This window comes from Callorhinchus milii, unplaced genomic scaffold, assembly GCF_018977255.1.
Source record: "Callorhinchus milii isolate IMCB2004 unplaced genomic scaffold, IMCB_Cmil_1.0 Scaffold4, whole genome shotgun sequence".
NCBI lineage: Eukaryota > Metazoa > Chordata > Chondrichthyes > Chimaeriformes > Callorhinchidae > Callorhinchus > Callorhinchus milii.
Genome location: NW_024704745.1, coordinates 6,234,037 through 6,249,389, shown reverse-complemented (window position 1 = coordinate 6,249,389; position 15,353 = coordinate 6,234,037). Strand labels below are relative to the sequence as shown.

Genomic DNA, 15,353 nt, shown 5'->3' with positions numbered 1-15,353 from the left:
TCACACGTCGTAACACAGAACAGAGGGTTTTGCCCCCTTTGGTGGACGATTTAAGGAACGCGCAAGGATTGTGGAAAATCCCAAATCCCCATTTTATTCGGAAGCTGGTTTTCCAGAGTTTCAAAAAGAAACCGCCTTCAGATCCAGGTCAGGATTCCGGGTTTGTCACTATTCCGCACAGTCCATGGCCTCTCAGGCAAAGAGCAGGGGCTCACGGTCTGGGGTTGGAAAGGTCAGACGGGTTGAGAGAAGCAGGAATTCGGGGCTGGGTTTGGGGGAGTGGAAGTGGTCAGACAGGTTAAGCCACACTGGGTACCCATCAGTCATCCTTTACACTGCCGTTTAAGGAGCAGGGTTACAATAGCGCACATCGCATGTGTCTTTCCATTACTTCAAAGTCTCTGCTGACAATTCATGGTCTCTGTCTGCTGTGCAATTCACAGCCACTGGTCAGACTGGCACTGTGATGCTCTACATTCACGAACCATGGACCCCAATTCTGCCTGGTATTTGAATTCCTTCCTTGCCTATTTCCTCAAGTCACTTCCTATCCACCACCAGCAATGTGCTTCATATCCACTGGGAGACAGGCTGGGATCTGGGATGATTCCCCAATATCCAGAGGCAGTGCCATGCTCTTTGCCCCCCGAGTGTGACAGCAATGCCCACCCGGGACGAATCAAAGGAGCCCGAGAGGCCACTTGTCCCAGTTTCTCCCACACTCTGGTGGGCAGTGAGTCTGGCTGGGCGAGGGGGGAGGGGCTGAATGTTGAATTGAAGGAGTTTTAGTTTGTGTGGGAGGGTCAGGGATCCTATGATCTGTCATTCATTCGATCTGTCAAACAGTTAATCAATCAAGCATTTAATCAGTCAGGCACTTGCTCGTCTGGTAATCAATTTGGCAGTCACTTGATCTGTCAACTAGTTAATCAATCGATCTATCAATTGATCGATCAATTATTCAAACAACCAATCAATCTGCCAATTGATCAGTGAACCAGTTCACCGATCAATGAATCTTGTCAACAATCACTCGATCTGTCAATGAATCACTCAACCGAACTATTAATCACTTGATTAGTCAATCACTCAATGTGTCAATCATTCAATTTGCTAAACAATCACTCACTCAGTCAGTCACTGAGCTCACAATGGGAATCGACAGAAGATGCTGGGATACCCCCACCCATAAACCCGACTGGTCTGGGCTTGGGTCTGTGACCTGGGTTTGGCTTGGTTCAGTGCTTGGTTCATCCCTGTGTGACCCAGAGTCACCGGGGACGCCTTGCCCCCCCCCCGCCCCCAAGCCAGGGTGCCTTTTACCTGGGGTAACAGGCCTGTGGTGATGTGTGCGCTGATGAATGAGTTCAGTGTCCTGGGTGTTGAGGTTGCATGCTCTCTGCATGGCTTCCTATGCAGTGTCCCTTGTCTGACCTCCTGTGTGCTGAGTTGGGCTGGAATGATGCATTACTGTTTTCTCAGTTACCGCTGTGTCCTGCGGTCCCATCATGAGCCTCGGCAGCATGACGGGACAGCAGGACTTGCCATTCTCACTGATCATACGGATTAATGGACGAACGAACAGACTGCATAGCTTTTTATTTTTTATTTGTTTTCACGTTTGCCTTCAACCTTTTTTCTCGTCCATGCCATTGTTCCCGTCACCTGCATCCTAACGCCCATCCCGCCTGCAGCCTTGACGACATCCACACCTGTAACCACCATTGCGAAAGGTAAACCGTCAGCCTCGGCTTGGCTCGAGTCTCCACAGCGACCTGTTCAGGTTGAGCAGAGGACCAACGGGCACCTCAGCCGCTCTGGGTTGGCACTGCCTCTTGGTCTAAAGCTCAGGTCCATTCCAAACTGGCAACATGGCAGATGGGGGTGGGGGCCAGGGGAATGGAGAACACATTCTGAAATTGACCATCTCAAGCCCAGCATCTCCTCGGTGCCTGTGGAGAGGTCAGTTTGGTGGTGGACAGATCGATTAAGGCCCCTGGTTGCTGTGGAGTGTTCGTCCAGCTGTTTGCTGTGTTTTCAGTCTCTGTCCTAGGCGTGTTGTTGTGATTCCATTTACCCACATTCATAAGCGTGGATGTCTGACACGAGGACGCTTGCTTACACCCAGCCCTCGTGTCAGGTATCTGTATTTATACCACACTTTTCCAGATAAACTCCGGCCCCTCCCGGAGCTCAAACCCAGCCAAAGCTGCACTGGGAGGATCAGGCACATATGTGGGAATCTATCCCTGTGATCAGCCAGGCTTGTGGCACACAAGGAAAGTCATCACTGCTTAAGACTAACCAAACCAGACTTGAGAATTGCATATATCTAGGCCACCTACATGTCTGGAATGGAATGCACACTCTCTCCCTGGACAACCTGCATACCGAATTCCAGAGAGTATTTCCTGGGCAGGACAAAACCTTAGGCAAGTTTCCTTGCTTCACACGCTTCTGTTTACCGAGCAGTAGGTTGTTAGTCGATTTGCAGATTGCTTTCCAGGAGTAATAATTCCTTCAAAAAAAAACATTTGGTCACTCAATCCACAACTGTTTGTGGGACACTGCTGTGCGCAATTGGCTGCGAGTTTTGCCCATAAAATACACAGACAATTCACTTTACAACATATTCTACGAAGTGTTTTAAAATGTCTCGACGACGTGATAAGGCGCTATTTCAAATTCAACGATCATTTATATATTATTAGGTGCAGGTTGGCAAGAGCCAAGTCTAACCAGCTAAAACCGCATAGTTTGACACAAAGCCAAGCTCCCTGCTGCTTGTCCAGCTAGGACCAGCGTATCAGATACAGTCACCATATGGAGGAAATCTCCATATGTGAAGCACGGTGATGGGTTTCCATCAGGTGTCAGGCACCGGACCGAGAAAAATAAGTTCTGTGCCTTTAAGCAGTGATGGATACCCTGTTAATTTGGTGAGAATGAAAGAATAATTGTGGGTTATGTAGCAAATTCATCCGTGAACGTGTGGTACAAATACACTGTAGAGTACAACTCACACCTCCCTTTATATTGTCAGTCAAGTGCATTGTTTGCCGTTGATATTTACTTCCAGATTGTGAAATTGCTTTGAACTGAATTCTTCCCAAGGTCGGCTGGCTTGTGCTTTATGATTTTTTTTATTTAAAAAAAGAAGGATTTTAATCACCGTAAATGGAATTTCAGGCATCTGATTTGAGTCTGATCGGAATTTGTTCCACATCACAGTCCCTCCCAGAGCATAGCATGGCTGCTGAGTGTCCATCGATGGTGATGCTCACTCACTGGGGAGTTGTCTCTTCACCAAGGCCCTCCCGCCTTGGTTTAACCTCTGCCAAACTCCGTACTTTTCAAAATCCAGCTTCCAAAGTGGTCTCAGAGCAGGCGGAATTTCAGGCCTCAGATCCACAACACGTTGACACACTTAGCTGTTTGCAAGGCACAAATCGTGAAGAAGGTAGGAGGTTGTCTGATAATGCTGACTGCAGTCTGTTTCACTACACTTCCTTGTCATCGTTGTCGTCCCCTTCCCCCCCAGAAAGACCACATTGGACAGATCAAGCTTTTTTTTTCAGTCAGGTATCTGACACGTGCAGAAACCCATCACCATACTTAAGAGAATCCAAACCACTCTGAGAATTCCACGCATCCCACCTACACATAGAAATCCCAGAGATAGGTTGTTGGAATGGAATGCGAATGCTCACTCTTTTCCTGGAGGGACGATTCCTGCTTACCTAATTCCGGAAAGTATTCGGCGTAGGTTGGCAAGAGCCAATGCTTGGGGACCCCAGAGTGTGCGTTGGGATAACTGCTCTGACGTATCTCTCCTGTATAATCTGGAGGTTACAGACAGTGTTTTGTGTCTGGATGTGCGGGAGGTAAATCACAGCAGCCCTAGTTCTGTGGACATATTGATTGGGATGGGATAGGGCGGGTCAATGCTGCCAGGGTAGGCCAGCTTCAGTGGCCCTGAGGCAGAATGTTGTGGGATCTACTCCCAAATCGGGACTCTGAGCTGACTGTCGAGGCTGACACTCTTAGCATGTTACTGGGGAATGCTCCAGCAGTTCTGTCCTCCGGATGAGACTTTAAACCGAGGCCTGTATAAACTGTGCCTGTTCATGTAAAGGTCTTGTGTGACGTTTTAAAAAAAAAGAAGGGAGTTTCTCCAGGAGTTCTGTGGGATTTGGGGGGAATGTGTGCGGTATCACTCATATACTCTTATCACACACACTCTCACTCACACGCATTCTTACTCACACATCCTGTCTCACGTGTGAGACATAAATCTCTGATCTATCAGCATTGAGTTTAGGATCCCTAGGGAGCAGACATAAGAGATCCCCAGGGGCTGACACTATAAGCACAGTATTGGGAGAAGCACTGAACTGTCAGAGGTGTAATCCTTCGGATGAGATTTTACGCCGAGGTTCTGTCTGCCTGTTCAGGTGGATTTTAAAGATTCCCATGATGCTATTGGGAAGGAGAAGGGAGTTTCTCCCATTGATCTGCCAACAATCCTTCAGATTAATTTGCTCATTCACTTAATGCTGTCTTTAGAATGAATGAACCCCTGGACAACTTAGTAAACAGTATGACAGGAGACAATTGCTTTGAGACGTGGAGCTTGATGGTCACAGGATCCCAAGATTGTTTTTGGGTGAAGACAGCCCTTTGGCCCATCTGTTCTCTTTATCCCGAACACCTACCCTACCATTTTCTCCATTACAACATCATTTTCTTCAAATGAGTCCAGTGTTCTTGTCTCACTTGGTACTTACTGGTAACTGGTTAATTACCCTCCGGGGTATAAAACTTCCTGATATCTGTCCTGAAATTGCCCTTTTACACTGTGGCCTCTTGTTCTTCTGTCTTGCTGAATAAGAAAGTACTGTTCAGAGTTTACATTCTCAATCCCATTTCAAATCGTGTCTACCTTGATAAACTCCCCTCTGAGATGATGCTTTTCAGGACTGAAGAGCCCTAACTTGTCAATCCGTAGCTCATAGCTTATTCCCCTAACCCTGGTCCAGGCTGTGCTCATTACAGCACAGAATGAGAACAGGACATTCATCCAGCTCATTAACCGTGCTCCCTACACACAGCATCTCCATGTGTGTCCTCACCCTCGGTGTGTACAGCGGTGACTCATGTTTGAGACCAAAACTACTTCTTTGTCATATTCTACCCAAATCAAAGAGGGACGGAGGGCAGGAAGTGGAGGAATAATAATATTCCTTGCATTTAATATAGCGCCTTATCACGTCGTTCAGACGTCTCAAAACTCTTCGCAGAATATATTGTAAAGTGTGCATTTTTGTGGGCGAACTGATAACAGTTCATTTGATCATGACAAGATGTTTGATCCTGTTCCCCTGACCTTTTTCACCTGACTCCACAACTAAGTGAAGTCCTGGAGCTCAGTGCTCGCATTGCAAGCGAGAGACCTGGGTTTGATTGCCGGGCAGGGCGAAACGATGGGCTAGTTTCCTCACTCCACACGCCTTTGTTTACCTAGCAGTATAAGTAGGACTTGGTTGTTAGTCAATTGGCGGATTGCTTTTCCAGGGGTAATAATTCCTTCAAAAAAAATAGTAAAGAAAGAAATTGGTCACTCAATCCACGACTTGTTTGTGGGACACTGCTGTGCGTAATTGACTACCACGTTTTGCCCACAAAATGTACAGTGAATTCACTTTACAGTTTATTCTGTGAAGCGCGTTGAGACGCCTCGAAGACATGATAAGGCGCTATATCAAATGCAAGGATTATTATATTTTTATATTATCAAGTGTCTCCCTATCTCCCTCTGAAATATTCCATTGAAGCTTCCTCTCTAGCCTTCAGGTCAGTGAGGCCCACATCCCGCTACCCCTTTGGGTAACAAAACGCTTCCTGACTCTAGGACTATGCCTCTTCCTTTAGATCCCTCCCCAGAGGGCAGACTCAGTCATCAATTCCCTTCATTATTTCATACATTTTGATCATATTACCCCCAACGCTCCTGTAATAAAGGGAGCTCCAGTCTACACAGCTCCCTTCACATCCTGTTATCACATTCTCTGACAAAACAATCTAGGATTCTTTGGCAATAAAACAGCAAATTTCATTTGTATTGTGCCTTTCACTTCACAATTCTCTGAGAATACTGTCTGGGATTCTCTGGGAATATAGTGTGGGATTCTCTGGGAATATGACAGGATGTAGAAACTATAATAAATTGTTAACCAAAATGAATCACCGAGGAATTTGAGGAATGCCGGGGGTGGAGGAATGACTGATCTTATTTAATAATAATCCTTGCATTTGATATTGCATCTTATCAAATCTTCGAAAACGTCTCACAAGACTTGCTCTGAGTGCAGTGACTGTTTTGTAGGTAAATGTAAGACAGAGCGTTCCTGAGGGTGACCCAGGGACAGAGGCAGTGTGGAGTCACTTCCCTGAAATGTGAAGGCAGCTGCGGAGTCTGTCTGCATCCCACCTGCTAGAATATTCATGAGGACATCGCCATTAATGTTTCCATCCATCAGCTCTTCAAACAGACGCCTAGTGTTAATAATAAATGTAATGTGCACAGGGAGGAGGCAGAGTCCCCGCCGAGACAGGGCTGTATAGAGAGCGACAGCCGCTCTGCCTGGCTACAGACATCTCTCAACTTACACAACATGGAGTTTATCCATTCAACCTCCAGGAGCATCTAGTCACACCTGGGGGAACGTCTGTCTCAACTTCGACAGAGATGTCATCTGTCAATCAATCACCCCGTTAGCCTACACAGGCTTTGTATTCTTTGTTACCCACATAAGATGAGTCCGTGGAATCCTGTAGTGTAGCCACAAGCGAGAGGACCCGGGTTCCATTCCTGGGCAGGGTCAAACCTTAGGCAAGCATCCTTGCTCCACATGCCTCTTTTTGCCTAGCAGTAAGTAGGAACCCAGTTGTTAGTCAGATGGATTGCTATCTGGGGGGAATCCCTTTTAAAAAAAATGATAATCATTTGGACACTCAATCCACGACTGTTTGTGAGACACTGCTGTGCACAATTGACCGACACATTTCGCCCACATAATACAAAGTCAATCCACTTTACAATATATTCTGTGAGGCACTTAATGACTTCTCAATGACGTGATAAGGAGCTATATCAAATGCAAGGATTATTATTAGTAGTAGTAGTAGTAGTGGCTTTCACTCAGGCCTGTTAGTGATAAAACCAGTCCAGTAACAGTCCAGTCAAATGAATTGACCTGGCTCAGACTATTATACTGAATCTTGGCGAAGACTCGGTTTTATAGATGATAATATCATAATAACTCCTTGCATTTCATATAGTGAGTTTCATGTCAGGAGGACATCTCAAAGCAGGCTTTTTTGTGAAGTGTAGTGACTGTGTATCATTTTGGGTGATCGCAGCAAGCCAACTTATGCACAGCAATGCCCCACAATCAGCCATGATGTGAATGACCAGTATTATCTGGAGTATTAGGAACATAGGAACAGGAGTAGGCCATTCAGCCCTTCGAGCGTGTTCCACCATTCAATTAGATGATGGCTGATCTGTATCTCAACTCCAAATTTCTGCTTTTTCCCCACATCCCTTGATACCCTGACCTACCCTGATTGTTGGCCAGGACGGCCCCTCTAGCAATGAAGCCCCCACCAAAACTGTGCTGAATGCCATTCTAGAAGGTATATGTTCAAAGTCCTGGTGTGGGGCTTGAACCCAAAGCCGTCTTGATTCAGAGGTGAGAGCGCTACAGACTGAGCCGGGCTGACACAACATCTGAAAGTATTAATGTGGGTTTACTTCCAAACTTCCTTTTATAAAGTTCTTTCCGAGGGGTTAGAACTTTAGTGCCCGATCAGTGATTAATTTCACCTTGTGCTGTTTGGAGGGGGGAGACTGAGATGGACTGATTGCTAGCTGGAGGCAGATCGAGTGCTTTGGCCTGTCAGACGATCACCTTCAGGTGCCAGAGGCAAACAGGCACCAATACCATCTGACTGGTGTTCAAGGTCAAGGAATTATCACTTGTGAAATATCTGAAGCGATAAAAGCTGCGAGGCAGAGATCGATACACTGCCAGGATCACACACAGCCATGCTGTGACTGCCTGGCAAAAGGTGAGCCACGCTTGCTCCCAGACAGACAGGTTGTGTTAATAACAGTGTGTAGGGACAGGGCTCCACCTGCCAGTGAGCTTTGCACCATCTGTCATTAGAACAGGAGCCAGGAACATAGCAACACGATGAGGAGAGAGCAGGGAATGGGATTAGAGTAGAGAGCTCCAGTGGGGGAAACGCACCAGCACAGACACAACGGGGAGAGAGCAGGGAATGGGATTAAGAGTAGAGAGCACCAGTGGGGAGCGAGCCCCAGCATAGACACGATGGGTAGAGAGCATCATCAGAGATTATCACATATGAACTGTGGCCCATGGCAGTGATGAATTTATTCCAAACATGACAAGGGTTGTCAGAGGATGGAATGGTTTGCCAGGGGTGGCCGTTAGAGCACAGTTTGTGGGAATTAAAATAGAACTAAACAACTATATACTGAGAAGGATATTAGAGAAAGAGTAGGGAATTGAGTAAACAAGAGGAGTAAGCACTGACATGAAAACATTAGCTGATTAGCTCCTACACTGGTCCCATTTAGGAACATAGGAACGGGGAGGACATTCAGCCACTCAAGCCTGTTCCGCCATTCTCTTAGATCAAGGCTGATCTGTACCTTTTGCCCACAAAATATACAGTCAATTCACTTTACAGTATATTCTGTGAAGCGCTTTGAGATGTCTCGAAGACATGATAAGATGCTGTATCAAATACAAGGATTATTATTACCTCAATTCCATTTAATCGTCTTTGCTCCATATTCCTTGAAAGCCTGACATAACATCTATCTGCCTCAGTCTTGAAAATTTGAATTGATCCAGCATCCACAGCCTTTTGGGGGAGAGAGTTCCAGATTTCCCTTTGTGTGAAAAAGTACTTTCTAATTTCGCTCCTAAGTGGTCTGGCTCTAATTTTAAGATGATGTCCCCTTGCTCTGGATTCCCACACCAGGGGGATTAGTTTCTCTGAATCTACCCTATCAAATCCCTGTATCAATTTGAACACCTTAATTAGATCACCCTTCAACCCTCTAACCTCAAGGGAATAGATAGATACCATTCTATACCATAGAAACGATCTCTGTGGTTTCTATGGTAATGACTTGTTTGGAAGGAAGGAAAGGACTGTTCACTCCTAACACTTGAGTTTCAGGGTGCATCTTGACTCTCGATCTCTCCACCGTCTGTTTCTGGAATCAAGTTTTGTTACTCCACACGCCTCCGTTTACTTAGCAGTAAGTAGGAACCCAGTTGTTAGTCAATTGGTGTATCACTTTCTGGGGAGGCAATACACCCTCCAAAAAAACATTTGGTCATTCAATCCACGACTGTGTGTTCGACGCTACGTGGTACACTGCTGTGCACAATTGGCTGCCCTGTTTCTCTCAGAAAATGAACAGTCAATCCGTGAAACGCTTTGAGACATGAAATGCAAGTGTTATGGGAGCATCTGGGAGCTTTTCACAGTGGCTGGGATAGACCCTGAGCGAGGAGAAAGTGGAAAGCCTCCTTCAAAACCTGTCTCAAGACCCTCCTCTTCGACCGTGCCTTCCGGATTCCCCCCCCTGTCCTCCCCGATCCCGACCGCTAGCTCGGGTCCGAAACACTGATTGTCCAGCGTCTTGGGACATCCTCCCGACGTGAAAGGCGCTATACAAATGTAATTCTGTTGTTGTTTTGGCGATAGATAGAGTGGGCAAGGCAGAGGGAGAGGTCTGTTTGTGAGATATTACTCTTTGCATAATTGACAACAAAATACGCGACTCTGCAGATTCTCCCACAAAACACACAGGCTCTACACTATACAGTACTTTATATCCTCAGAGACACTTTGAGATGTCTTCCTGACATGAAAGGCATCATATTATTTTAAATCATTATTATTGCAGTATTCAAAACAATCCACCTACACATGAAAATCCCAGAGATAGATTGTTGGAATGCGCACTCTCTCCCTGGAGGGATGTATCCTGCTCACCTGATTCCGTAACGTATTAGGTGCAGGTTAGTGAGAACCAAGGCTTGGGGGACCCCAGAATGTCCGTTGGGGTACCCGCTGGAGTCTAACCAGCTAAAATCGCGTAGCTTGCCATTAAGAGCACTGTCTGGCAAGCTTTCCTGCCTCTTCTCCAGCTAGGTCCACCCAACCCGTTAGGGCTTTGGCTTGCAGGGTTAACAGGAGCTAAGTGGGAGGATTCCCTGCCCCCAGTAACTGGTCTGCCCTTCCAAATCTTGACAATGAACTGGGCTGTCATCAAAAGTGCCCTGGAATACTGACTGCGGAGCTGCCTGGCTCAGGAACCGGACTAGAGACCATCACAGAGGGCTGGCTCGATCCTGACATTCTGTTGCCAAGCCAGGTCAACTGCAAGGAGACCCCACTTCCCCCACACCACCAAGGTGGGGAAACTGATAGTGTTTAATACAGAAAAGCTTTTAATCACTCCGCTCCCAGACACAGGCATCAATATTTGAGTATTGTGAACTTTGCCAGCGCCTTAGGGTGTCTCCTCTGATTTCCCGATCAAAGTGATGTGGACCTGTTTGCAGCGAGCTGTCTGCTCCCGACAATGAAATGATTCCACATGCCTCGTTATTAAATATTAACGAACGGAACCGCACGCCCTCTCGTGGGGCCGTAGGAGCCGGCAGATCCATCTCTTTAATGAAGGCAGCACAAAGCCTGGCCTCACTAATGATGTGACACCCAGTATTGATCAGCGCTGCGGGCGCTGTGGTGTCTCTCTCTGATAAAGCTCCGTGGCGTCTCGCTCTGATAACACGCTCGGCCCGGCCTGCTGAATAGTACAGCACGGCCCACGCCAGCAACCCGGGCACAGACGGGAAGCTCCTACTTTCAATACAAGTGGCAATTGCGGGAGTCGCACAGCGCAGTGGTTAGAGCGCTCGCCTCGCAAACGAGAGGACCCGGGTTTGTTTCCTGGGCGGGACGAAACATTAGGCAAGTTTCCTTACTCCACCGCCTCAGTTTACCTAGCAGTAAGTAGAAAACCTGGTTGTTAGTAGATTGGAGGATCGCTTTTCCAGGGGTAATAATCCCTTTCAAAACAAAATTATAATTTGGTCAGTCAATCCTCATCTGTTTGTGGGGCCCTTCTGTGCGCAATTGGCTGCCAAGATTCACCCACAAAATATAGTCAATTCACTTTACAGTATGTTCTGTGAAGCGCTTTGAGGCATCTTAACGGCGTGATAAGGAGGGAAACGGAAGGATTATTATTATCATAGTTAATGACCGCTCATAGACTGACCCTCTGAGTTCCAAGCACACAGTAGGGCAGAGGCACAGGTTTTGGTTGTGATGGGAAATCATAGAGATCCAGAGAACGTTACACACAAAACAAGGCCATTTGGCCCATCGTGTATGTGCCTCTTCCTCAAGAGCTCCCTCTTAGCAAGTTAGAGGTGCTCATCATACAATGACTTGCTGTGAGTGTGCTGTGAGTGCGTGTGTGTGTGAGAGGTCATACATGAAGCCAACGTATGGCAAGCATTGTTAATGTGTGAGGTCACACGTGTGACACTGGCATGTGATGACCACAGTGTGTGTGTGAGGTCATACATGAAGCCAGCATGTGAAGACCGCAATTAGTGTGTGTGTGTGTGTGAGAGGTCATACGTGAAGCCATCGTGTGAGGCGGAGGCGAAGCGGGAACCGGGGGAAAAATGTTCATTGGAAGCAGAGTTAAACACCTCTGTGTGTTTGGCAGAGCATGAAGTTTAATAACAAACCACCTTTATCATTGTGGAGTTTAAAAAAACTGAAGTCAGCGCTTATCAGGGTGAGGTTTCACTGTTGCAGACTGTTTACTCTATATGACAGACGGGGCAGAGTGACAGACACGCCGGAGTGATTACACACAGCAATGTGATGGAGGCTGCAGATAGTGTCAGAATCCACAAGCCTGATGCTTGAACATGTTATAAATTGTCATTTAAAGACGGCGATTAGATTACGTCTCCAGATCAACTCTAATATTGTCGCTCTTGTGTTTAATGCATTCTGTCAGCTTTGAGGCCCCCGATTCCACCCGGTCTTAGGCCATAAGACTATTTTGGATTAATATTTTGATCGCGGCACATTCCTGAAAAATTCTGGAATCCTAATTTGGAAGCCGCTTTTCCGCTGATCTTAAAAGGAAGTCCCGGAGGCACAAATCTTTTTTGTGGAGTCCCGTAGCGAAGTGGTTCGCGCTCTTGCCTTGCAAGCGAGAGGACCCAAGTTCGGTTCGTGGGTGAGGCGAAACCTTAGGCAGGTTTCCTCTGTTTGCCTCACAGTAAGCAGGCCAGTTGTTAATCAATTGCTTTCTCAGTAATAATCTCTTCAAAAGAGTTTTTAAAAAGTTAAAGAGGTGGTCACTCAATCCACGACTGTTTGTAGAACACTACTGTGTGCAATTGTCTGCCACATTTCTCCCATAAAGAACACAGTCACTCTACTTTGCAGTATATTCTATGAAGCGCTTTGAGATGTCTTAATGACATGACAAGGTGCTATATTAAATGCAAAGATTATTACTATACCTGTAGCTGTAGAGGTGGGGAAGATATACGCACATACGTATAAACATGTGGGTCACATACACACACCCGTAACTGCATGAAAGTCTCACCCACATGATAAGGCGCTGTACCAAATGCAAAGATTATTATTATAATTAATAGTAAACCTTGCATTTGGTTTCTGTGGTATGTGGGAAATAAGTAACAGGAGCTAAGCGAGCGCAGCAAACAGAGATACAATACAAAATCCAAGATTACATTTGTTTAGCTCCTTTCACGTCAGGAGGACGTCCCAAGGCGCTGGACAATCAGAGACGTGAGTGTTACTGGAAGGGCTGAGGCAACTCAGTGACCCTCCCTGTCCCAGCCCGTCCCTCTCCCGTGTTAATACTGTGCTGTTTGTGTCCCCCAGATCCCAGTGCCCTGGCTGGCCAGACTGGAACTGACCATGCCATGATCGGTGGAGTGGTTGCTGTCGTGGTCTTCGTCACCCTCTGCTTGATTATCGTGCTCGGTCGCTACCTGGCCAGACATAAAGGTGAGCAACACACAACACACAGGGATGTGTACGCAACGAGATAGGGAAACGCATATGGCGCACGCGTGTAACGATATAAAGGTGGGTAACACGCACACGTACATGTCACTGTAGAGGTGGGGAAGATGTGGATTGACCTGTGGATCGCTTTTCAGGGATAGTAATCTCTCCAAAGAAAAAATTGTCACTCAATATACGACTGTTTGTGGGACACTGCTGTGCGCAATTGGCTGCCACGTTTCACCCACAAATTACACAGTCATTACAATTTACAATATATTCTGTGAAGCACTTTGAGACGCCTCAACGACGTGATAAGGCGCTGTATCAAATGCAAAAAATATTATTATAAACATAGAGATGGGTAACGTACACTATATATCATTTATGTACAATATAATACATCTACATTACACAGCACCCTTCATGTCACAAGGACATCTCAAAGCCCAAAGGGAGCGAGACCGTAAAGGTAGAATGTGTGAGACTGTGATATACACACACGCGTGTATCTAAAGGTGGATAACATGTGAGTAACTACATAAAGGAGACAGACTAGAGAACTGGTCAGACAAGTGGCAGATGCAGTTTAATGCTTTCAAATGTGAGATAACACCTTTCAACAACAACAACAAATTTACAATTGTATAGTGCCTTTCACGTCGGGAGGAAGTCTCAACAAGATAAAGAACAGTGAGTGGAAGGACAGCCCGATGGAAAAATTATATAAATCACAAAAAGTGGGGAACTAGATAGTTGACGGAGCAGGAAAATATTGAAATTGTCTGTTTAAGTATGAACACTGAAAATAAACAGAAGTGTGCTTCGGAAAGAGACTGTCATTCTGGTCTGGTACTAGTCGATTGTCGAATTGCTTTCTGGGGTAATCCTTCAAAAAAATATAATAAATATTAATAATTTGATTGCTCAGTCCTTAACTGTTTTTGGGACACTGCTGTGTACAATTGGCTGCTGCGTTTCGTTCACAAAATACACAATGAATCCACTTTACAGTATATTCTGTGAAGCGCTTTCAATGACTTGATAAAGCGCTATATCAAATACAAAGCTTATTATTGTTATTTCCTAGCTTGCGGGTGTCAGACCACAGGGGATGACTCTTGCCTCTGAGTCAGAAAGTTGTGCGTTCAAGCTTCATGTCAGCAGGGAGGGGCGTGTGCTTAGGATTTCCTGATTCCCGCAGATGGCGTTCCAGTCAGGCTATATGACCAATCTGTGGCTGTCTCGTTACAGGAACATACCTGACCAACGAAGCCAAGGGAGCGGAGGATGCCCCGGACGCAGACACAGCGATCATCAACGCGGAGGGAAGCCAGGCCAACGCCGACGAGAAGAAGGAATATTTCATTTAATCCCCATTTGCCCAGAGAACAACCCAACTGCTGTTAGAGAATGGCTCAGATCTGGACTCTCACCCACCGGCTACCCCTCCCCACTGTGTGTATGTGTGTGTGTGTGAGTCACTGAGACCCACCCCCCACCTCCCGTGACTGCTCTGTAATTACCATCCCCACCCAGACAACTTCACCCTGGACAATAACTTGCTTTTTTTTATGTACTTTGACTCTTAGACGGTGCATGGATCTCTTTCCTTCACTTTTCACATGGAGCTTATCAGGCGCTAAGCCACGTACTAACAGGCTGCACAACACCCCCCCCCCACCACCACCACCCCCCCCCTCCTCCATCCTCTCATCCCAGCGCTCGCTCTGCTGTTTGTGTGTCTGTGTGCTGCTGGCTGGGGGGGAGGGGAGGTGGGGTTTGGGGGGGGGGGGCAGAGCCACTGGCCACAGCTTCCGCCAGTACTGACCGACCCAACTGTGTGTTGAGTGAGTGTATATATGTGTAAGGGTGTGCGAGTGGGTGTCAGGGTGAGTATATGAGTGTGTGTGGGACTGTGTGTTTGCGTATGTGACAGACTGTGTATAAATGCGTGTGGGTAGATGTGTGGGTGTGTATGAGTGTATATATGTGTGTAAGTGCGCGGGTGTGTGTATGTGTGTCAGTGTATGAGTGAGTGTTCTGTTTTATTGCTCACCCCTCACACCCACTCCCTCCTCAAACCCTCTCACACCCACTCCCTCCTCACACCTATTTACACCTGCTCCCCAATCACATCCGCTCACACCCACTCCCCACTCACA

The 15,353-nt window shown here is 46.6% G+C and overlaps 1 protein-coding gene across 4 annotated transcripts in view; it reads left to right on the top strand.

Annotated features, from left to right (window-relative positions):
- Positions 1-14,868, top strand: part of cadm2b (cell adhesion molecule 2b) — a 509,630-nt gene extending 494,762 nt beyond the window's left edge. For 2 of the 4 annotated variants that reach the window (XM_007903570.2, XM_007903573.2), the window contains exons 9-11: positions 1,695-1,733; positions 13,063-13,188; positions 14,443-14,868. In XM_007903570.2, the coding sequence (XP_007901761.1) occupies positions 1,695-1,733; positions 13,063-13,188; positions 14,443-14,561 (284 nt within the window). In that variant the 3' untranslated portion in view covers positions 14,562-14,868. The remainder of the gene's footprint in view (positions 1-1,694; positions 1,734-13,062; positions 13,189-14,442) is intronic. The other 2 variants (XM_007903572.2, XM_007903571.2) reach the window with 1 other exon arrangement.
- The last annotated feature ends 485 nt before the right edge of the window (positions 14,869-15,353 follow it).